The 25,109-nt window shown below is 43.7% G+C and overlaps 1 protein-coding gene across 1 annotated transcript in view; it reads right to left on the bottom strand.

The window, feature by feature from the left end:
- The window catches only part of LOC149464696 (ATP-binding cassette sub-family A member 13-like), a 594,838-nt gene that overhangs the window by 273,173 nt on the left and 296,556 nt on the right, over positions 1-25,109 (bottom strand). The window contains exons 18-19 of the mRNA XM_089674212.1: positions 17,764-18,046; positions 16,254-16,337 (exon numbers count right to left, since the gene is read on the bottom strand). Of these exons, the coding sequence (XP_089530338.1) occupies positions 16,254-16,337; positions 17,764-18,046 (367 nt within the window). The remainder of the gene's footprint in view (positions 1-16,253; positions 16,338-17,763; positions 18,047-25,109) is intronic.

The raw sequence follows: 25,109 nt of genomic DNA, 5'->3' as shown, positions 1-25,109 counted from the left end.
AGCGCAGTGAGGAAACTACTAACCAGCCGCAGCAGCAGCAGCATCAGGTGGACCTGGAGCAGGACCTCAAACAACAGGCTTGGGCCTACTTGGACAGCACCCTGCCAACCGAGGTAGACAATCCCCTTGACTACTGGGCAACGAAACTTGACCTTTGGCCCCAACTAGCTGAATTTGCCCTTGAAAGGCTGTCATGCCCGGCCAGTAGCGTGGCATCGGAGCGCGTGTTTAGTGCGGCAGGAGGTATTGTAACTCCGCGGAGGACACGACTGTCCACCCAAAGTGTGGAGAGACCCACGTTTGTGAAATGAATCAGGCGTGGATTAGTCTGGATTTCAAACCACCAGTTCCTGACACAACTGACTAAATCCGCCATGAATCATGCCCCTGCCATGTGCCACTTTCAGGTCTACTCACACTGCTGGTGTGTTCCATTTTTTGTCATAGGGTGCTGGCAGATTACGGGCCTCCCATAGCTGCTGCCAGGCCCCTAATCTGCCATGGGCCCCTATACCGCCTCCTCATGCTGCTGCCAGGTCCAGAGTCTGTCATGGGTCCCTGTACGGCCTCCCATTGCTGCTGTCTCCATCGCCACACTCTGCCATGTGCCACTTTCAGATCTCCTCACACTGCTGGTGTGTTCCATTTTTTGTCATAGGGTGCTGGCAGATTACGGGCCTCCTATAGCTGCTGCCAGGCCCCTAATCTGCCATGGGCCCCTATACCACCTCCTCATGCTGCTGCCAGGTCCAGAGTCTCTCATGGGTCCCTGTACGGCCTCCCATTGCTGCTGTCTCCATCGCCACACTCTGCCATGTGCCACTTTCAGGTCTCCTCACACACTGCTGGTGTGTTCAATTTTTTGACATAGGGTGCTGGCAGATTACGGGCCTCCCATAGCTGCTGCCAGGCCCCTAATCTGCCATGGGCCCCTGTACCGCCTCCTCATGCTGCTGCCAGGTCCACAGTGTCTCATGCCATGTGCCACTTTCAGGTCTCCTCACACTGCTGGTGTGTTGAATTTTTTGACATAGGGTGCTGGCAGATTACGGGCCTCCCATAGCTGCTGCCAGGCCCCTAATCTGCCATGGGCCCCTATACCGCCTCCTCATGCTGCTGCCAGGTCCAGAGTCTCTCATGGGTCCCTGTACGGCCTCCCATTGCTGCTGTCTCCATCGCCACTCTCTGCCATGTGCCACTTTCAGGTCTCCTCACACTGCTGGTGTGTTCCATTTTTTGTCATAGGGTGCTGGCATATTACGGGCCTCCTATAGCTGCTGCCAGGCCCCTAATCTGCCATGGGCCCCTATACCGCCTCCTCATGCTGCTGCCAGGTCCAGAGTCTGTCATGGGTCCCTGTACGGCCTCCCATTGCTGCTGTCTCCATCGCCACACTCTGCCATGTGCCACTTTCAGGTCTCCTCACACACTGCTGGTGTGCTCAATTTTTTGACATAGGGTGCTGGCAGATTACGGGCCTCCCATAGCTGCTGCCAGGCCCCTAATCTGCCATGGGCCCCTGTACCGCCTCCTCATGCTGCTGCCAGGTCCACAGTGTCTCATGCCATGTGCCACTTTCAGGTCTCCTCACACTGCTGGTGTGTTGAATTTTTTGACATAGGGTGCTGGCAGATTACGGGCCTCCCATAGCTGCTGCCAGGCCCCTAATCTTCCATGGGCCCCTATACCGCCTCCTCATGCTGCTGCCAAGTCCAGAGTCTCTCATGGGTCCCTGTACGGCCTCCCATTGCTGCTGTCTCCATCGCCACACTCTGCCATGTGCCACTTTCAGGTCTCCTCACACTGCTGGTGTGTTGAATTTTTTGACATAGGGTGCTGGCAGATTACGGGCCTCCCATAGCTGCTGCCAGGCCCCTAATCTGCCATGGGCCCCTGTACCGCCTCCTCATGCTGCTGCCAGGTCCACAGTGTCTCATGCCATGTGCCACTTTCAGGTCTCCTCACACTGCTGGTGTGTTGAATTTTTTGACATAGGGTGCTGGCAGATTACGGGCCTCCCATAGCTGCTGCCAGGCCCCTAATCTGCCATGGGCCCCTATACCGCCTCCTCATGCTGCTGCCAAGTCCAGAGTCTCTCATGGGTCCCTGTATGGCCTCCCATTGCTGCTGTCTCCATCGCCACACTCTGCCATGTGCCACTTTCAGGTCTCCTCACACTGCTGGTGTGTTGAATTTTTTGACATAGGGTGCTGGCAGATTACGGGCCTCCCATAGCTGCTGCCAGGCCCCTAATCTGCCATGGGCCCCTGTACCGCCTCCTCATGCTGCTGCCAGGTCCACAGTGTCTCATGCCATGTGCCACTTTCAGGTCTCCTCACACTGCTGGTGTGTTGAATTTTTTGACATAGGGTGCTGGCAGATTACGGGCCTCCCATAGCTGCTGCCAGGCCCCTAATCTGCCATGGGCCCCTATACTGCCTCCTCATGCTGCTGCCAAGTCCAGAGTCTCTCATGGGTCCCTGTATGGCCTCCCATTGCTGCTGTCTCCATCGCCACACTCTGCCATGTGCCACTTTCAGGTCTCCTCACACTGCTGGTGTGTTGAATTTTTTGACATAGGGTGCTGGCAGATTACGGGCCTCCCATAGCTGCTGCCAGGCCCCTAATCTGCCATGGGCCCCTGTACCGCCTCCTCATGCTGCTGCCAGGTCCACAGTGTCTCATGCCATGTGCCACTTTCAGGTCTCCTCACACTGCTGGTGTGTTCAATTTTTTGACATAGGGTGCTGGCAGATTACGGGCCTCCTATAGCTGCTGCCAGGCCCCTAATCTGCCATGGGCCCCTATACCGCCTCCTCATGCTGCTGCCAGGTCCAGAGTCTCTCATGGGTCCCTGTACGGCCTCCCATTGCTGCTGTCTCCATCGCCACACTCTGCCATGTGCCACTTTCAGGTCTCCTCACACACTGCTGGTGTGTTCAATTTTTTGACATAGGGTGCTGGCAGATTACTGGCCTCCCATTGCTGCTGCCAGGCCCGTAATCTGCCATGGGCCCCCGTACCGACTCCTCATGCTGTGACGTTGCAACAAGGTGGAATTCAACCCTACATATGTTAGACCGCATTTACGAACAGCAAAAGGCCATCACAGATTTCCTGATGTTAAAAGCGGATAAAGGTACTCCCTGTGTAACTTAGATGTCAGCCATTGGCAGCTCATGCGTGACACCTGCGCTTGCTCAGGCCCTTTGAGGAGGCCACGCTATTCGTGAGTCGGCAGGACTATGGGATGAACGACGTCATTCCTCTGTTGCACGTCCTGGAACAAATGCTGTTAACAATGGCTGGTCAGGGTGCGGTAGACGTGGCGCACAGATCTCAATGCCACATGACCCCTGTGGGGGCAGGACAGGAAGAAGAGGAGGAGGTAGAGGAGGACATTGGTGCTCAGGAATTATTGAGTGAAATGGGTAGTTTTTCCACTCAGCGGACAGGAGTGGAGGAGCAGGAGCATCTGGTAGAGGAGGAGGAAGAGGAGACAGAGGACCCAGATGCACCGTGGCAGTATGCTGTGGAGATGGAGGCAGGGAGTCCCTCGCATTCCTTGGCACAAATGGCCCATAGCATGCTCGCTTGCTTGCGTACCGACAGCCGAATAATAACCATCAGACAGAGGGATGACTTTTGGCTGTCCACCTTGTTGGACCCTCGCTACTGTTCAAAAATGGTGGCCTTTTTCACACCTGCTGAGAGGGAGGCCAAAATAACGTACTATAAAAACCACCTATGTAGTCAGCTGGTCTCTGCCTGTCTGCGCCAACGTCCATCCTCAGACACTGTGGGCCCTGTGCGCTCGCGTTCCGCTGCCATGGCAGCAGGGGAGGGGTGGGGTGGTAGGAGCAGTGGCAGCTCCACCAGCAGCAGCTGCCTCAGTCTGCAGTCGATGATGAGTAGCTTTCTTCACCAGCGCAGTGAGGAAACTAATAACCAGCCGTAGCAGCAGCAGCATCAGGTGGACCTGGAGCAGGACCTCAAACAACAGGCTTAGGCCTACTTGGACAGCACCCTGCCAACCGAGGTAGACAATCCCCTTGACTACTGGGCAACGAAACTTGACCTTTGGCCCCAACTAGCTGAATTTGCCCTTGTAAGGCTGTCATGCCCGGCCAGTAGCGTGGCATTGGAGCGCGTGTTTAGTGCGGCAGGAGGTATTGCAACTCCGCGGAGGACATGACTGTCCACCCAAAGTGTGGAGAGACTCACGTTTGTGAAAATGAATCAGGCGTGGATTAGTCTGGATTTCAAACCACCAGTTCCTGACACAACTGACTAAATCCGCCATGAATCATGCCCCAAACATGTGCCACTTTCAGGTCTCCTCACACTGCTGGTGTGTTCCATTTTTTGTCATAGGGTGCTGGCAGATTACGGGCCTCCCATAGCTGCTGCCAGGCCCCTAATCTGCCATGGGCCCCTATACCGCCTCCTCATGCTGCTGCCAAGTCCAGAGTCTGTCATGGGTCCCTGTACGGCCTCCCATTGCTGCTGTCTCCATCGCCACACTCTGCCATGTGCCACTTTCAGGTCTCCTCACACAATGCTGGTGTGTTCAATTTTTTGACATAGGGTGCTGGCAGATTACAGGCCTCCCATAGCTGCTGCCAGGCCCCTAATCTGCCATGGGCCCCTATACCGCCTCCTCATGCTGCTGCCAGGTCCAGAGTGTATCATGGGTCCCTGTACGGCCTCCCATTGCTGCTGTCTCCATCGCCACACTCTGCCATGTTCCACTTTCAGGTCTCCTCACACTGCTGGTGGTTTCCATTTTTGTCATAGGGTGCTGTATGGCCTCCCATTGCTGCTGCCTCCACCGCCACACTGTGGCTCCACACTCTGGTTTTGGCCCCGTGACTGCCCAAATGAGTGAAGTGTGCGGTGATTCTAAGATCGACGGCACTCATCTGCATGTCATACTGACTGTCAGTATTATTTCTCTTCCCCAGCAGACTCCAAGGGCATTTAAATTAAAGGTACAGTGTTCTGCACTAATATAAAGTCTCTCTGAAGCCTAGAAACACCCTTTTATAAGTTAAATTCGCAGCGAATATATTCGACTCGAATCGAAATTTTTCCACGAATTCGCCGAATCAGTCGAATCGAATTTTTGAATACTTCGCTCATCTCTACTCGCAGCCATTGTCTTCAAGCACTGATCTTTGTTGGACTTCCAAGAAAGGAACTTGTTCATAAGTAGGGAACGTGCTATAATTCATATATTACTAGAAATATGAAGTACTGCATGAAAGTAGGTAGGTGGTGTTTTTCCTTTTCCTTGGGAGCCCCCTCAAGATACCAACGGTCACACCTGGACACAGCTACGAGATCTCGGAAAGTGAATGCACTCAAATCACCTCAGTTGCGATTGCAAACACTTCAGTTTTATTGGCATAACATCAGGGTTATTATACTGTAGTCTTTAGGCAAACACACCCTCAGACCATCCAATCAAATACATGGACATTGTTTTACCTTAACTCAACAATTATTTGTATGAGGTTTGCATTTTCACTCTTCTGCTTTATCTATCATACCATATCTCCTCTATCGCCCAGACCATGGCTATAATCTGACCCAACACCCAAGTTGTGGTTAAAACTTTTCAGAAGTGAGAGTAAACCTTATCTGCTTTTTTGTAAGGTTTGCAAAAACACTCATTTCTACATGAAGCTGACATAAACAGTTTTGTTTAGTGTGCACATATCTCATATATGTATGTTAAACAAGCATCTTGTATTAGTGTATACAAAATGGATTCAGTTATATTCCATTTAATCCTTTCACTGCAGTATTTCTTACAGTTACGGTTAGGAAATAAAATATAGAAAACAAAAGCAGCATGTACATGCTCATACTTGTTTATTTCAACATACAGCTGTAGTTACTGTGCATTTAACAAACTTAATTTGTGTTATTCCTTGACAGTTCTCTCTGTAGCTATTTGTCTCACTTGCTTTGACTCTTGTGGATCAATAAATCACTTACCCTACAGAGATTAAACCACTAAGATGCAAATAAATGTCTACATCTTAAAAAGTAAAGAATATTGATTTAAGACACAAACGATCATCTCCTTGTGTTATTTAGAACAGCTTACAGTGTTAAATAGCAATAGCTGAAGCAATAAATGCGAAAAGAATACACGGAATACAACCACTCAGAGATAACTAAACAGCATCTAAAGGATTGCTGCTGTTCTTACTTGTCACAGTGGTTATGTAGTGAACATTACAACAATGAATTATGATTTGGTCATATTTGCTTACATACAGATCAGCAGAAACAGATATTCACTCTAATACACCTAGGGTTGGGCTATGCAGAGCAATATAAAGCAGCTTGCAGGAGCTGACAGGGGAGAGATTGGTATTGTTTACATGCAGATCTCTCTCCCATCAGTGATACTTGGTGATCGCCGGGTGCTGGTGGGGATTCACTGCCCAGAACCTGGTGATTGACAGTTGAGGCTGCCAATGGTATAGATGAACATCTTAGACCCCATGTAGCAAGTCTTCCCTCATATGTGAAGGATACTACATACCTGAGGGAGTGGGAGCAAATGTTCCTGGCTGATGAGGACTTACTGATGTATGCGGACCACATTAGTATGTGGAGTCGGTACATCAATGACATTCTCATGGTTTGGTATGGCCCTGAAGAATTATTGATTGATTGTCTGGAGAGAATGAATAAAAATGAGTCTAATCTCACATTCTGTTAGCAACCGCCTGGCGGTACCTCTAGCAGCCCACAGTTCCCCAGAGCGCGGAGTCTAAGCCCCAGCCTGCTTGTTCACCAGGGCCCCTGATGGTGGGGATGGACTTGGAGCAGACTGGAACCAGGTCGCGGCCCCTGAGTACACCCGTCTGCGGTAGAGGAATCCTCCGGGGGTCTGTGCAGGTGGAGAGCCTGACGTGAAGAGGCAGAAGGCGGAAGCAGGGATGGCTGGATCCGTGCAGGACGGATGGATGAGCATAGTCAAACGGGCCAGGTCGGTAACAGAGGGGTCAGCGTAGTACAAGGCAGCAGGCAGAAGAATAGTCAGGTCACTCGCCGGGGTCGGTACCAGTAGTTCAGATCAGGTAAGGATATCCAAGAGAGAGGTCAAACTTTGCCAGGGGTCAGAGCAGGAGAAGTCAGCAGAGGTCAGGTCCAGGCAGGTCAGCAACGAATCTAAAAAGAACATAAATACAGGAACACAGGAATAAGACCATACGGCAATGAGTTTAGGTGCAGGGCAGGTTTAAATAGTGCGCCCTGCCCTGCCATTGGTGCCCGATCGCGAGTGTGCATGCGCGGCCGCCGCCATCCAGGTCCTAGTGTCCGCCAGCTAGAATGGATCGGTGCTCTGCGCATGCACGGAGCCATTCGTTGCCGCGATCCCTGACACATTCACTATGATCTGCAATAAAAAGGAAGTTACTTTTCTAGATGTTAATATTTTGGTGAATAATGATGGTAGTTTAGCTAGTAGACCGAAAACCTACAGCTGGCAATACTATATTGCATACTTTGAGCTTTCATCCCAAGGCATTGATTTAATCTATCTCATACAGTCAATATTTAAGGATAAGAAGAAATTGCTCTGAAGATCAAACCTTCAAAGAGGAGGCTGATGCACTCCGTGACAGACTGTTGGAGAGGGGATATACTAAGTCTTGCTTGAAAAAAGCCTATAAACAAACTTGCAATAATATTAGGAATGATCTCTGCAGAATAAGATAGTATCAGATCAGACCAGAATCATTATGAAATTCTTTAATCAGCACAACCAAGTTAGGGATGTCATCCAAAAATACTGGCACTTATTAACCATAGATCCTTTAATAGGAAAATGTGTATCTTCCACTCCCCATATTACTTTTAGGAAGGCCACGTCTATCAGAGATCGTATTACATGAAGTGAATATAATGGTGACTCTGAGAGACCCTTGCAAATTAAAAAGGCACCTTCTGCTGTTGAGATTGCAATTAATTTACAGAAGTACAACCCAAACTACCGCATGGGGCCTTGTTCATACCTAAACAATTTTCTAACTGTCGAACCAGGGTGATATATCTATAACTCTGTGAATGTGGTTGCTTTTATGTTGGTAAGACTAAGTTGGAATTCTGAAGACGAGCATACAGACACATTAAAAGCATGCGAACGGGTGATCCTGAGTTACCATTGGGACGTCATGTCCTTAGTGTACATAGTGGACAATTCCCCAAAGTTAAATTTCTTATTCTAGACTGGGTACATCCATGTCGAAGAGGAGGTGAATGGAATAAGTTGCTGTTGCAGTTAGAACTTTAATGGATTTTCTATCTACAAGCTACTCCCCCCCCCCCCCAGCCTAAATGAATCAGTTAACTTTAGGCCTTGTCTACAAGGGTTCACTTCTGGAGGCATGGAAAAATAATTCCTATTTCATGTCTCCTGATCGCTTATGGATAATGCTTATCTATGATGTCATGTCTAACAATGTCTATCTCTATTCACAATTAATGTGATGCCTTGCATATGCCCAATATACTGTATGTGTGATATATCTTGATCATTGAATATCTATGTATTTCTCTAGGCCTGTGCTAGTATCATTGCTAATATGATCATTATTGCCATTTGTTGGTTTTTGTATTGTTTGCATTTTTCCTGTGCATTATGTATGTTTTCAATAATTATGTATTGTTGACATGGATGATTTTTGCTGCAGTGCCGCCCTGATTGGGGGACTGGTCGGGGGTGGTCCCCTTTGGTTCAATCCGCTCCACGCTAAGGCTGCACCACTGGCCTGTCTGGTGATGTCATCCTGCAACTAGGGTGGGGTGCCGCCATACACCAGCGTTCTGGGGGGTGTTCCCTAGTGACGTCCATGCCATGGAAACGTTGATCTGGCATTCAGATGTCATCTTGGATCCCGGGAGAGCAGCAGTGGATGTCATTACTGCTCTATTTCAGTCACTATATAATGGGGAGTCGTCTCTCATCCTCTGATAATCCTCGTCTCTGTGAGCCAGTATATACGGTTTTGATATGCTGCAGGGGTCTCCTGCATATACTGGGGAGCATTGTATCCACGGATTGTGGTAAGCTTCTTGCTCTCTTCTCCCTGGGCAGTTTTTCTTGGGCATTAAAGGCCTTCTTTCTCTCCTATTATGATGTTGTCATGTGGACATATGTATTCATACATTGTTCATTAACTTTTCAATGACAGCACCACTGAATGGGATATACCTTGTCTCTACAAGCCGGTGTACACTTTTTGAAATGCTGCAGGGTCACCCTGAATTTATGAGAGAGCATCATATCCATGGGCTCGGGTAAGCTTTTTGCTCTCCTCCCCTTGGGCAGTTTTTCTTTGGCATTAAGGGCCTTTTCTTCTCTTGTTGTGTTGTCATGTGGACATATGTATTCATACATTGTTCATCAATTTTATCAACAACAGCAATACTGAATGGGATAACTGGTACAACTGGGCATACCTATGCTTGAAGTCTTATACCATATCTATTGTGAAAATAGAAGGAGGGGGTGTGCCAAGATCTGGATATCTAGACACTCAATGGTGGGTTTCTGTTATTAAATCAGTACTATATTATTGTATGACACATTATGTGCTCCCATTGATGACTTATACATATAGTCATTTATTGCAGTGGCCTGTGGTGTCGCCCTAGTGATCCATGCCTTTTTTTTGGGGGGTTTCCCTATGACGTTCATCGGGTAATATTTATTGGGTATAATGAGGAGGAGATGTGAGATGACGTGGATGGCTACACACTTAATGGTGGGTTTCGTGTCTATAGATCAGCATGGTACTAGTGTATGACACATAATATGTTTCTACTCATTTATATAGCAATCCATTGCAGTGACCTGGGGTGTGCCCTTGTGATTTGTTCTTGGGGGGTTCCACTGTCTGGGTTCGGACGGTTTTCCAGCCACATGAGGCTGTTTTTTGAAGCACCATGTCTTTTAATAGAGTTTAATAATTCAACTATTTTTTTCTGCACTTTCATGTATTGTAAGTATATCTACAGATTATAAATTGTTAAATATAGTAATGAATATAAGAAATGTTTCAAACAAATATATGTTCACTCTTGTAGATGATGTCTCCCATATGCAGAGTTCTTCTTTCTTCCCTGAGGAAGGAGTGAAGTCACTCCGAAACACATTGGGTCATTTAGAATACTATCTCTGTAATCATGTATACAAACGGTGATATTACAATATATTTTTGTGGCCTGTCAAACACAGTCATACTGGGTATCCTTATCATGTAATTCATATTCTGATGTTGATGCTGTACTATGACTTTGGATGATGTATTGTATCGTATGTCTATGTGCTAAAACAATTCTTTGACAAAATAAAAAGTTTGTACTTTTTTTATTAAAAAAAACCTCTCTTTTGGTATATATTCAAGCCTTTAAAGTCCCAAGACTTATAAGGGGTCCCTTTCTTCACCTATTTTGCAATTTTGGGGATGGTGGCTCATGATCAGGAATTTCTTTCTCTTTTTGTATGGCGGCGCAGGTAGGGCATGCATGCGCCCCTTACCCGGAAGTACAGAATCACGTGTATGTATATGTGATTTTGCACAGCCCTGCCACCCTGTAGCAGTATTTATGCTATAGGGTGGTGGGAAAGCGGTTAAATGACTTCTTACCAATTAAGTATTACAAAGCAAATATGGTACGTAAAAAGGATTCAGTGGGGTTGATTTACTAAAACTGCAGAGTGCAAAATCAGGTAAAGCTGTGCATGGTAGCCAATCAACTTCTAACTTCAGCTTGTTCAATTAAGCTTTGACAAAGAAAAACTGGAAGCTGATTGCTTTCTATGCAGAGCTGCACCAGAGTAAATCAACCCCAATTTCTTCACCAATTGATTACTGAATTGTAAGCTTAAATTCTATTGTAGGAAAGATATGGATGGAATTACTAAACACACACAAAAGTGTATGTTAGAAATATTATCATTAATGACAGCCAGCATGGATCTCTAAAGAGACAAACGTTGTCTAACAAATCTGCTTTCTTTATACAATAAGGTAAGCAGAAACCTAGATAAAATGATAGCTATGGATTTACTATATTTAGATTTTGACAAGGGTCATCACAAATGGTGAATATGCAAATTAGCTTAGATAGTTTATTTTGTAAGTAAGTGGTAAACTATATTGATCGCATTGAGAGTTGTGACTATTGAGGGCAACTGAGTTAATAAAGGGCATGAAGGACCTGATCTACAAGGGAAGGTTAAATGAACTGAATTTATTCATTCTTTAGACCAGGGGTCTCTAAACTTTCTAAACAAAGGGCCAATTTACAGTTTTTCAGATTTTAGGGGGGGGGGGGGCAGACTGAGTAGAAATTTGTCCTGGCATTAGTGGGAGTAAATGGTGTTCCATTTTTAGTATTAGGGGGAGGAAAAGTGCCCCATCTTTGGCTTCAATTCAAAGCATAGTACACAATCAATGGTGTCAGTGGGAGGAATAGTGCCCCATCATTGGTATCCATGGAAAGAATAGTGCACCATCATTGGTGTCAGTGGGAGAAATACTACACATTATTGGTTTCAGTGGAAGGAATAGTGCCCCATTATTGGGGTAAGTGAAGGAATAGTGCCCCATCATTGGAGTCAGTGAAGGGATAGTGCCCCATCATTGGAGTCAGTGAAGGAATAGTGCCCCATCATTGATGTCAGTGCAGGACTTATTGTCTTGCTTTTGGTGTCAGTTGGAGGAATTGGGATTCATATCAGTTGTGCCTGAGGGGCCAGATAAAGGTAAGCAAAATGCCACATTTGGCCCCCAGTTTGGAGAGCATTGCTTTAGAAAGTGCAATGTATTTGAAAACCTTTTTTAAATACATAATACGAAAATAAATAAATGTGTGCTTCCAATGCTCACCAAAAAAAGGGTACAAGTTTGTGATTTTATATAGAAGTTAACTTTGCTTAGGACTGTTTAAGCCAACAAAACATTAGTAGCAAAGAAAACTGTGCCAGCACAAAACACCTTTATAATGCAAAGAATGAAAAGTATAAAAGAAAATCAAAGTATCTCTATGGCCTAATAGTTTATATAAAGGTTCATCATTAATGTTCACACAAACGTATACAAAGTGTGTAGTGAAAGTAATTTACAGTATTTAAGTTTATTGGTAAAAGAGTTAATCACAATACATTTACTTACACTGCCATAGTAGCACACTTGAGGGTGCTACATATGTATGGTAACGTCCACATATTTGAAGAATGTCACAGTAGTGCCTTTACTAATGCTTTAGGATGCTAGAACACCTGACATCACTGACAACCTAGTCAACCTAGTCTTGAGAAAGGAACTACACTCTGCCTAAACATGCTGACTTCACTGCTGTCGCTACAATCTACTATGCCATCAGTGTTTTTAGGATGCTGATACCAGTGCTTTTTGGCCTAGAGAGCAACGTTTGCATACTTGTTTTCTGATCCTGTACAGGATCTCCTGGGCATTCTAAATATGGGAGTTGCTCACAGCCAGAATAGACTGACTTTCTTTGGGTGTCCAAAATCACTGAGTACCAGGAATGTTATTACCGTATTTGCCGGCGTATAAGACGACCCCCTACTTTTCCTGCTAAAATATAGTGTTTGGGCTATACTCGCCGTATAAAACTACCCCTCTTCCAATGCACACCAGTGAGAGGAATAGTGCCCCATCATCGGTGTCAGTGGGAGGAATAGTGCCCCATCATTGGTGTCAGTGGGAGGAATAGTGCACCATCATTGGTGTCAGTGGGAGGAATAGTGCCCCATCATTGGTGTCAGTGGGAGGAATAGTGCCCCATCATTTGTGTCAGAGCGACGAATCGTGCTCCATCATTGGTGTCAGTGGAAGGAATAGCACCCAATCACTGGTGTCAGTGGGAGGAATAGTGCCCCATCATTGGTGTCAGTGAGAGGAATTGTGCCCCATCATTGGTATCAGTGGCAGGAATAGTGCCCTATCATTAGTGTCAGTGGGAGGAATAATGCCCCATCATTAGTATCAGTGACACCAATGATGGGGCACTATTCCTCCCACTGACACCAATTACACTTGCTGACCGATGTTCTAGTATGGTGCTGCTGCAGCCAGCATATGTGGTTGCAGCAGCACCTCTACACTGCGCACTTACCGGCCGCTCCTTCACTCGATTTTCGCGGGGCCGCTCGGCTCTGCCCCCTCGCCGGTGATTGGCCGCCTGTGTGCCTTTCCTGAGCTACAGTTCTGGCGGCCAATCACCGGTGAGGAGGCGGAGCTGAGCAGCCGCATGAAAATCCAGTGGCTGAACTGAAGGAGCAGCCGTGCTTCCTGGACCGGATCGTTGTGGGACTGGATCCAGGTAAGAAACAGCAGCCCCTGCCCACCCCTGTACTTAGTGTCCCTTCCGTTGGAAGGGGGGGTGGCGCGGCACTGCGCAGCCCCCCTAAAAAGTGTCAGTATGCCGTATACCGGCGTATAAGACGACCCCCGACTTTTCAGAGGATTTTCAAGGGGTAAAAAGTCGTCTTATACGCCGGAAAATACGGTACATCTCTTGCTATATTTAATACTCCAAATATGTGGAAGTTACTATACATATGTAGCACCCTCAAGTGTGCTACTGGGGCAGTGTAGGTAAATGTATTGTGTATGACTCATTGTAACTGTGTGTCTGTAATTAGGTTGGGTTACTGCAGTCAGGCTGGATGGCATAACAGGTTGGAACTCTGTCTCCTCCACCTGGCTCTAGAGGATCATAGAACCTTCCACAAGCCAGAAGGAATGGAGACCTAAACTGCATGTTTATAGGAGTCTAACCAATCCCAGGTTTGGAGGCCCTGGTAGAGTGGTGAGACCAACCCATAAATATGGGTTAGTCAGGCTGGCAAGGGATTTACAAGGGGAGAGACCACGACATTATTATTATTGTACAGGTTTTATATAGCTGTAAAGCTTCGTCATAGAAAGATTTGTCAGTAGGCCTGAGCTATCCTAGGACATTTGTGAATGATTGTGTGCATCGTTCCCACTGAAAAATTCATGTCTCGTGCAATTTTACAACAGGTTATATGTCGATTATCCAGGATCAAGCGTTCCACACTCTGAATGTTCACAGGAATGACTGTTGTGGGTTGGGAACCACCATGGCTGGGATTGTCACTGATGGATGTATGGCCATCTTTAAAACATTTACACCATTCAAATGTCTTACTGTGGCTGAGCATTTTATCGCCGTACAGTGCTTGAAGTCGTCTGTATATATCAGCGGGTTTTACACCTCTGTTCATAAGGAATTTCATCACCACACGCTGTTCCATGCCATCACTAACACTGTTGTCTGCCATCTTGATTACCAGTTTCTAGACTGGCCCACAACATGTGTGCTGCCTATCAGTAATAGGACATACTTGCCACTTACTATTGCGTGTAGTACCACCACGCTAGCATCCCTCTTTATACCTGTAAAATAAAACTCCCAGTTTGACTTGAATGCCCCTCGTCCAAGTCAGAAATGTTTTACAATCCACAAATGACACCGGAACAATGGAAGGCAAGGAGAGAGAAGTAATCTGAGCAATTTTGGTCTTACATACAGCATTTAAACCAAAATATAGAGATATAAAAGCTGTAGGTCACTTCCGCGGACTTGTAAGAGTCCTTTAATATGACAATAAAACCGAACATGGAGAAAGAAAAAGAGAATGTACCTATGTTGAATCAAAACTCTTTTTTGTAGTTGAACATAAATACACATACAAAGAATTTGGTCTGCTGGACATAAAAAAAACCATAAAAACAGGCAAACTCCAAACATAGTACCCAAATCCCACTGAAATCTTTGGTCTTTGTTAAGGCCAATTTGCAAACTTTCGGTAAAAAAAAAATGGCAGCTCTTGGGGACATGTACCAATGCAAAAAATGAATAAAAATTAACATTTGGAGGGGAGTGGTGTTTTAATGTGACTTAAAAGGCAGAATTAAAATTACACATTTCCTTTAAAAAATGCTTGTGGGTGGCCTTAAACCTGGATATGATGTGGTACACCTCTGGATGGACACTTTTAATCGCTAGCCATCCACTCACAACATATTTACTGCAAGTGGGCAGCGGCTGCAGGCATTGAAAATACATGTACATCACTGCCTGCCTCTGGGTTTTTGGGCCTGTGTGCATGTGCCCCCTGCAGAACACAGCAAAAGTTTTCAGGAAGTTTCAGCCAATGATTTTAGCTGAAACCTGCTAATCGGCTATGTCCAACCATAGCACACAATTCTGTGTTTTACAAACACACAGAACAGCAATCTGGCTGTTTATTCTCCTTGAAAAACAGGGAGAAAAACAGCCAGATCTGTGAGTAAAAGCAGCACACATTACACTTGGTAGGCACACAGTTGATTGCCCCTTGATGTTAACCTCTTCCCAGCCACTGTCATTATTACAGTGTACAGTATTATATCTGATCACTGCAGTAGTGTCACTAGCGACGTGAATGTCAGTTAGTGTCCCTCACAGGGAGTGTCTGTTAGTGTCAGATTGGCTGCCACACTATCACAGTCATACTATAGGTCACTGACCACCACCATTACAAGTATAGTGTTTATATATACTGTCTATATATTATGTCTGTGTAAATTTCAGTTGGATTCTGTACATAGCTCATAGTTTGTAGACAATATAACTTTCACACAAACCAATGAATATACACTTACTGGGATTCTTTTTTTGCCAAAGACATGTAGTAGAATTAATTTTGGCCTAAATTTATGAAGCAATTAGATTTTATTTTATTGGATATGATTTCTAACAGAAAGTAGAAGTGAGGAGGGTGAGTGTGAGGATGCATGGAACTCCTGACTGGAATCCCTGGAGAGTAATTCAAGATGCATGGCTGAGTGTAGAGAAACTATGTGTCTATATTAAATACTGGGACTTAATCTTGTGTAACAAGGTGTTTCAGGTAATTGAGAAATGCTTTTTGCTATCACTGCAACATTTTATTGGACTTTTGAACACAGGCATCATAGTTTGCAGTAATTTGAGTAGTGCGACTTGTATATATTTATTTTAATTAAACTTGGCTGACTTTATTACACTACAGCTTTCTGTTTGGAATCTCTGGTATATATTTAGGATTGAATAAAAACTATAGTTAACCACTTACCGATAAATGTTAGTTTCATGGGTTAATTTTTGCTATATGCAATAGCCAGTATTTCACATTGGTCACCTACCTAGTATAAGTACATGTACTGTTTTGGCTTCCAAAATGTCTTGCTATTACTTCAGGAAAGCTGTTTGAATCACTGGAGTCAGTACTGTTGAGTGAAAAAAAATAACATGCAAAATTACATTCCTTAATTTTACTGTATATTTTCTGTGATCAAAACAAATTATAGAGCAAAATGCACAAAGTTGTGAGAGCAGTAATATGTAAATGGTACAAGCAGATGCAGATAATATAAGATAAGCACTTGCTGTTCGCCTACTGTTTATAAACGGCAGGACGGTGGCACTCCAGGGGCGGGTTGCTGTTCATAAACGGCACCCGCTATATCTAGTTGTGCGCGCTCCTCCGGACACAGTGAAACACCGATCGTCGGACAGGACCTCTGTACGAGGTCCCGATCATGTGATCACTGATTGGCCAACCAGTGATCACATGCAAAGTAGTAAGCAAGATGTCACTTGTGACATCATTGCTTACTACGTGTGAAATCTGTGAATGATCACAGAGGTCACATGGTACAAGGCTATTCACAACAGCCTTGTACCATGTGACAAGCTGCGACCAATCACTTCTCACTCAGTACTTCTCAATGAGTGCAAGAATGCAGACAGAGAGAAAGAGAAATGATTGCTTTTACATCCTATATGGGTGTAAAAGCAATCACTGTAAAAAAAAAAAAAATCTTCATCACCCCCCCACAAGTAGTACAGTGTCACCATGGTGACACTGTACTGCTAGGGTGACAGTATGTAAAAAAAAAAAACAAATAATAATATTAAAAAAAAATAAAAATGTAAAAAAAAATGTTTAAAAATTATAATTTTTGGTTATAAACTAATTTGGTGTGTTATTTTTTTTTTTTTTACTAAAAAGATAACAGAATAAATTTTGGCCAAGATTTATGATGAAATATTATTTATTTGCAAAAGTTTATAAGAAAAACATGTTTTTTCTGGACTTTTTCATTTACATAGCAAAAAAAATAAAAATCCCAGTGGTGAATAAATACCACCGAAATAAATCTTTATCTGTCTCAAAAAAATGGTAAAAAATTCATATGGGTACAGTGACCGCGCAATTGTCATTCAAAGTGTGATAGCGCTGAAAGCTGAAAATTGCCCTGGACAGGAAAGGGGTAAAAGTGTCCAGACTGGAAGTGGTTAATGTGTATATGTCTACTTTAAATGTATTTAACAGTTTTGGGTGGTTTCCAGGAGGTAAACTGCTTGCTTGTTAAAAGATATCTTCCTGTCTAACAAAAAGCCTGTGTTTTTCCTCCTTCTGTCACCTTCATCAAACAAGTCAGTAGTGCTTGAAAATGGTTTCACAATATGGTAAGCAGAGCAGAACCAACTTATATGTTTCCCCCCAATGATTTCATTTCTTTTGGTAATGTTGGTTCTCATAAACCAAGAATTTACTGATTGATGGAAATTAGTAAAGAGTAACGATCTGGTAGTAACATTTACATAATTAAAACTGCAACACTAATCCGGCACTAATTATACGCTTACCTAAAAAATAAAGCTTGTTCATTAGCATATAGGTCAGAAGACAGTTTAAGTGGTGGATGATCAAAAGAAATTGGCTTCAAATTAAACATGCCCATTGCCATTGTAACAAAGAGAATGGGTAACACCAAGTTAGCCAAAGATCCTTTCCAGTCTCGTCTTGTGTGGTGAAAATTATAAAGTAGAAAAGCACTTATTTGTAATAGGTTAAGTTGGATTCTTTGCAGAGTTTTCACAGCATAATTTCTCTCTCTCTTCACAGCATAATTGAAATTCTTATTTTCATCTAATGAGAAAAGAAAGTCACGTCTTAATTTGTGTAACCATAATGTAAAACTACATGCTTCAATTAGTTGAAGAAATGTCTATAACATGTAAACTCCATTTTAAACTCCAGTAGTTTTGGTGCCCGGAAGACAAAAACCAAGTAGCCATAACAATTATGGCCGCTCTTTTCATAAGACCACAAAAACAGTTGGTTTAAAGCTCTGGAAATATTTTATACCCTCTTCTAATAATTATAAACATGCATGCCATTAGCTATAAAAAGTGTTCTATTACTGATTTAGTTCTATGGCCTCAGGAACGCATTCCACAACGTAACCATAATAAGGATAGACACTCAGTATTACATACATAGCTATATAAAAAGCATTTCCTGTCCGTATTTTCTCTGTATACTGCCCTTACAATCCATTGTTCAATCCATTTATATTCACCTTTGCTCTCTATATATATATATATTTTTTTTTTTCTTTTTTTTTTTTTTAATTAATATTTTTTTTTTTTTAACATAATGCTTGAGTCGTTTTTTTTTAAAAGCAAGCCTAATTCTTGTAATGTTTAATTTAAGGATAGACACTCATTATTACATACATATCTATATAAAAAGCATTTCCTGTCCGTATCTTCTCTGTATACTGCCCTTACAAGCCATTGTTCAATCCATTTATATTCACCTTTGCTATATATATATATTTTTTTTTTAATTAATTTTTTTTTTTTTTTCCATAACGCTCGAGTGAAGAAGCAAAGATTAGAAGCAGTGGAGGCCAAAATCATCACACAGGATCTTGCCCTACATGATACACACCAACTGGTAGATACACATGCTACGCATCTACGTGAGATTGATCGTCATATTGGGGACCTGGACAACAGGGGACGGAGTCACAACTTAAGGGTGCGTGGCGTACCTGAGGAGATTGAGGCGGGTCAGTTACCACAAACAATCCTAACCATATTTAACGATCTACTTGAAAGACCCCAAGAGTTGCCTATTGAGTTTGAACGTCTCCACAGGGCTCTTCGACCCAAAACCAGGGACACAGAACCCCGTGAGATGTAGTCTGCTGCCTAGTGGACTTCCGACTCAAGGAAGAATTATTGCGCAGAGCACGAGAAAGAAATCGCATTATTTTTAATGGAGCAGAAATTAAATTATTTCAAGATCTTTCACATATCACTCTTCAACGCTGAAAGGACTTACGTTCCTTGCTTGATCTACCTCACTCCCGTGGCATAGTGTATTGCTGGAAATTTCCGTTTGGTCTTTCAGCTTCACACCTGGGATGAGTGGCTATCCTGAGATTCCCGAAAGATGTACAACCATTTTGCGAGACCTTCGATATCCCAACAGTAGACCTGCCCAATTGGTTTGGGAACCTCGCTTACCACCCCAGACAGGGGATGACCGCATGGAAGCCCAGCCATCAAGACACCCTGGAGGAGCGAGACCCCATAGACCTTCCCCCTGACCTCCGTCTTCACTGACCAGGCACAGACCCGCCATCGGGGACAGTCTTCCAGCATCCCCGGCTCATCACAAGGCACGTCGCGAATGACGTTTTCTCTACTTCAGAGTTTTCACTGTATTTTTCTCAGTATAATGTCTGATCATTATCTTGATCCTCCAGTTCCTCCAACCTCTAGTAAACAATACTCCTGCTTTCCTAAGGGATTCCAAGCAGGTCTTAACCGCTATTAAGGATATCAAATTGTCTAATCCTACATTTTTAGTCACGGCAGACGTATCCGCCCTCTATAGCAATATTAAGCATGAGGATGGTCTACAGGCTGCTGAATTTTATCTTAGTGGTGCGGTAGACACCCCCCCATTACATAAATGCTTTATATCAGATCTCCTCAAATTTGCAATGAGCCATAATTACTTCTGGTTCAGCAATAATTACTACCTTCAGATCACTGGTGTTGCCATGGGTGCAAAGTTCGTGCCAAGTCTGGATAACTTATTTATGGCTAGGTGGGAGGAGGACTTAACTTACTCCAGGGATTGGCCACACCTTCTGTTTTATCATCGCTATATTGACGACATCTTGTTGTTATGGGATGAATTTTCACTTAAGAACTTCTTTACAACCCTTAATTACAATACCATCAACATAAAGTTGACATTTCAATATGATTATCAAGAAACTTACTTTCTGGACTTGACTATTTTTAATAACGGCACAGGGTTATCATCAAAAACCTTTTTTAAACAGACAGGAATAGTTTTATTCCAAAGAATAGCTGTCATCTGCCCAGATGGTTAAATAACATACCAAGGGGTCAATTCCTTAGGATTCGTAGAAATTGTGATAAGTTGGATGATTTTATTATGCAATTTAATGTACTCAAAAATAGGTTCATAGAGAAGGGTTATGACAATAATACACTAGAGACAGAAATCAATCATGTGAAAAACATCAATAGAGAGGTAATAATTTCTACTGTGCATAATAATAAAGCTGATAGATTCTGTCCATTTATAACTAATTTTTCCACTCAATCTAGAGACATGGCTAAAATTATTAAGAAACACTGGTGTATTTTAAAAAATGATCCTGTTCTAGGTAACTCTTTACCCAACCATCCGGAGATTACTTATCGGAAGGCTCCTTCATTAAGAAACAAACTAGCCCCGAATGTGGTAATTCCTCCTAAGCAGCTAACTTGCTTCTTTAAGGATTTTTTCCGTGTAATAGATGTATGTTGTGCGTTTATAATGGCATCCACAAGAGTCCGATCTTCACTTTTTGTTCTAACTCTACAGGCAAGCAATTTGACATTGATTCTACTATTATATGTAATAGCCTCCATGTGGTTTATCTACTGGAATGTTCCTGCGGTAAACAGTATGTGGGCAGGACCAGAAGGAGACTGAGAGATAGATTGCGTGAGCACCTAACCAATATTAAAAAAGGTTTTAAAGAGCACTCATTATCGATGCATTTTCGCCAGCAGCATAATCGGAATCCCCACTCCCTCAAATTTACGGGTATTGATATGGTCCATAAACACTGGAGAGGAGTTCACAAAAGAAGGACAGTTTCTATGTTAGAGACTAAATGGATTTATTTGTTACATACGCAGTCTCCATTCAGTCTCAACATAGATTTAGATATTAATTGTTTTATTGATACCAGTTAGCTTGTGGTTTCCCTACTCTTTTTATTCACTTTTATTCATGCTATGTCGAGTAGCCGTTTTTATTTGTGCGTTGTTTGGTTGCTATTTTACAATTAATTTTAATAATGTAGTTTTATATGTGTTTACAGTATTTTAATACAGTTACATCTACATATCTATTTATTATATTGTTGTTGAGCCATATTTGTTATTAATTTTATCACTATTTATTATTTAAATCATTTATATGTGACCATCTATATAATAGCTATTTATACAGCCATTTATGAAGTTATCTGTGTTGTAATACCTCCATGCAATAGAATTATTACTAAGATCTAGCTTTGGCTGGATAGTCTCATGCTACTGACATGTTATCACCTTTTCCACATATTTCGTCTGTGTGTTCTTAGTCTGCTATCTCCCTGGTGATCCAGGGGGTTTACAAGACTATAGTCTGCTGATCACTGGTAAAATGGCCACCAGCGGAGCCTACCACGCACGCACAATGGCCTCTGTGTCACTAGTCAATATACTACCAGAAAATGGCTGCGGCGCATTAATACTGCGCATGCGCGGCTTCCCCGCGATGACGTAGCGGGCACGTACGGTGCTTACGCGCCAATTGATATATTTACGACCTGGTTTCTTTCATGCACCCCCTTTGAGAACGTGTAAATTACACGAAACGCGTCAGCAGGTGCCCCCCAGTTACTACTACACACTGCATGGCCAGTTCAGGACGGCCGGCGGTTATCCTTTCAATACTTGGCGAGATTTAAGATGACGACTACCCTTCCAGTGTCTCACATCCAGAGCACCAGGAGTAGGTTTTAAATACTCCATGCATAATTTCCTTATGCATCCGGTTAGTGCAATCTACACCCAGTCTCATTACCACAAGAGTCACAAATATTCTGCTTTATCATCTTTTGACACATCACAGAAGTCACGTTTATCCTGCATGAACTGTATAATTTGTTGTTCTTAATTCATAATTTATATGTATGTCTCTTGTTTGATTTTCATTCTGGCAATCAGCGCTGCATATTATTGTCTGTTTTTAAATTTGAAGTTCCAGTGGTTTACTTCTTATGCCAGCGACTAGCCTTTTTCTTCTTATTGACATCTAGCGCTTGTTTTTATTGTTCTTTTTACATTATCTTGATCCTGTCTCCCACTAATCCTTACGTGAAGGCCGTTTGACTTCCTTTTTTTGAGGTTCTGGGATATGTGTGCCTCATAAGGTTCTCTTAATATTCATCCATGCTACATGTTGTTGTTCCCCTTCTGTCTGTTCCCAATACACCCATAATTATTTGCACTCGCATGCAATACAGGTGCTAGGCTGTTGTCTTTGGGACTCACTCACAACCCCACACAGTGGACTCCCTAGAGTTGACTGACCCTGTCCGCACCAGGGCACAAACAGTAAAACAAAACAACAACAAAACCAATTACAAAATAAAAGACAACAACAAAGGACGGAGTAGCTGGACTACCCAGTTGCCGGATTTTTTGACCAGTTCTCAAGTTCACCCATTTTAGTACTCTGTACGATTGAATAGAGGTGCTTATTAGCCCTCTTTTCAGCTACCAACCCGCCTTTCAAAACTATATACAAGAAAATTCCTATTATATGCAGCGTAACTAAAGACCTACAAAATTGGGACAAGCCAATCTTTTCCTGGTTCAGAAGGTAGCGGTTCTCAAGATGAATGTGCTTCCCCAGCTATTGTACGTGATGCAAACGGTCCCAGTCGGGCTCTCCAAGTCATTCTTTAGCTCATATAAGGCACTATGCACCTCCTTTCTATTGTGCAATAAACATCCTATAATCAGCTTTGAACAACTTACAATGCCCAAGGATAAGGGAGGTATCGGATTGCCAGACATTACTCACTACTATTGGGCTGCCACATGGCAAGAATAGTGGACTGGTCTACAAACCATGTACATAAGGCCTGGGTGAGTCTGGAAGCTGCTTTTTTTGGTGATCCCACGAGCCACGTCTCCATGGCTGGGAAATCACATATCCCACCAACTTTCAGAGAACACCCACTAATTGGTCGTACACTGTCTTGTTACCACTTGATATGTCGGAAATCGGGCCTGTCCTTCGGGCCTGTCCTTAACGCCTGATCCACTCATGCCTATCCGAATGAACCCTGATTTCCCCCCTGGAATGTCTAGTGCATTCCTCGCTGGGGCCCTACCTCAAGATTATTGATGAGAGAACGCCTCCTGAACCAATGGCCAACTCTAAACTTGACACCATGGTTGTATAGGCAGCTTGATCATTTCCTACACAGCTCACCACGTCAAAGAGAGCTATCTAGACCCCTTACCCCATTTGAGAAAATGTGCTCCACAGATTCTCTACAGAGACATGTGGTCTCCAAGCTATACACATGCATGGAAAACACAATTGCAGTCAATTCTAGAAAGGCTTGCGTAGCCTGGAGTAATGACCTGCAACTAAACCTGGCCCCCGCTGGTTGGGACCGTGTATATGGTCATATACACAAAGGTTCCATGTATATTTCGAATCAAGAAAACAATTACAAACTGTACTCCAGATGGTATAGACTTCCATCTTTACTCCACAGATTTGATCCTAGCATCCCCGACTCCTGTTGGAGATGCTGCCAAGCGACTGGTACACTTCTCCACATATGGTGGGACTGCCCAATGCTCCAACCATTCTGCAACAAAATTAAATCAATAATTGCTCAAGTAACAACTTACTCCCTAGTCCAGGGGTCTGCAACCTTTAAGACATAAAGAGCCACTTGGACCCATTTCCGAGAGGGAAAAAAAGACTGGGAGCCGCAAAACCATTGCAACATTTAAAACAAATCCGACACTGCATATATTGCAAAAAACGCTCTGGTCATGAAGGGGGTTTAAGGGCCCAGTAAGCAAAGGGTTGATCAGGGCCACAGTGTATCGTCATAATCACAATCATAGCCTTAGGTCAGTGGTGGGCAACCTTTTTTTTCGACTGAGCCAAATCTCGCCAAAACCACGATTGAAATTTATTTTGAGAGAAACATTTTTAAAACTGAAAATACATCCCCCATATAGTAATTCATCCCCCATAGTAATTCATCCCCCATAGTAATTCATCCCCCATAGTAATTCATCCCCCATATAGTAATTCATCCCTCATATAGTAATTCATCCCCCATAGTAATTCATCCCCCCTATAGTAATTCATCCCCGTAGTAATTCATCCCCGTAGTAATTCATCCCCCATATAGTAATTCATCCCCCCTATAGTAATTCACCCCCCCATATAGTAATTCATCCCCCATATAGTAATTCATCCCCCATATAGTAATTCATCCCCCATAGTAATTCATCCCCCATATAGTAATTCATCCCCCATATAGTAATTCATCCCTTATATAGTAATTCATCCCTCATATAGTAATTCATCCCTCATATAGTAATTCATCCCCCCTATAGTAATTCATCCCCCCTATAGTAATTCATCCCCCCTATAGTAATTCATCCCCCCTATAGTAATTCATCCCCCCTATAGTAATTCATTCCCCATAGTAATTCATTCCCCATATTGTGTGAATTCACTTACCTTTGCTCCACGCGTTCCTCTTGCTGGGTTCCCGCGCCGTTCTGGTCTTCAGGGCGGACTGTGAGAGGAGAGGAGTTCGTCACGCTGCCCCGCCTACATCCGGGCTGCCCCGCCTACATCCTGACAGCCAATGTTTGCCAGCGGGCGCCCGGCACACAGAAGATCTACATTAAAAGAGCCGCGGCTTGCCGACCCTATTGCCTGTCACCTGGTGGGCAGTGTGCTCCGGAGCCGCAGGAAAGGTGAAAAAGAGCTGCATGCGGCTCCGGAGCCGCGGGTTGCCGACACCCGCCCTAGTCCTATCTCCTGCGCAATTCTTACTCCATCACTCTTCGTTCCC

This window comes from Staurois parvus, unplaced genomic scaffold (assembly GCF_062004578.1).
Source record: "Staurois parvus isolate SC_StPar_1 unplaced genomic scaffold, SC_StPar_1.0 ptg000148l, whole genome shotgun sequence".
Lineage (NCBI taxonomy): Eukaryota > Metazoa > Chordata > Amphibia > Anura > Ranidae > Staurois > Staurois parvus.
The sequence above is the reverse complement of the archived record's forward strand: the minus strand, read 5'-3'. Positions and strand labels throughout refer to the sequence as shown.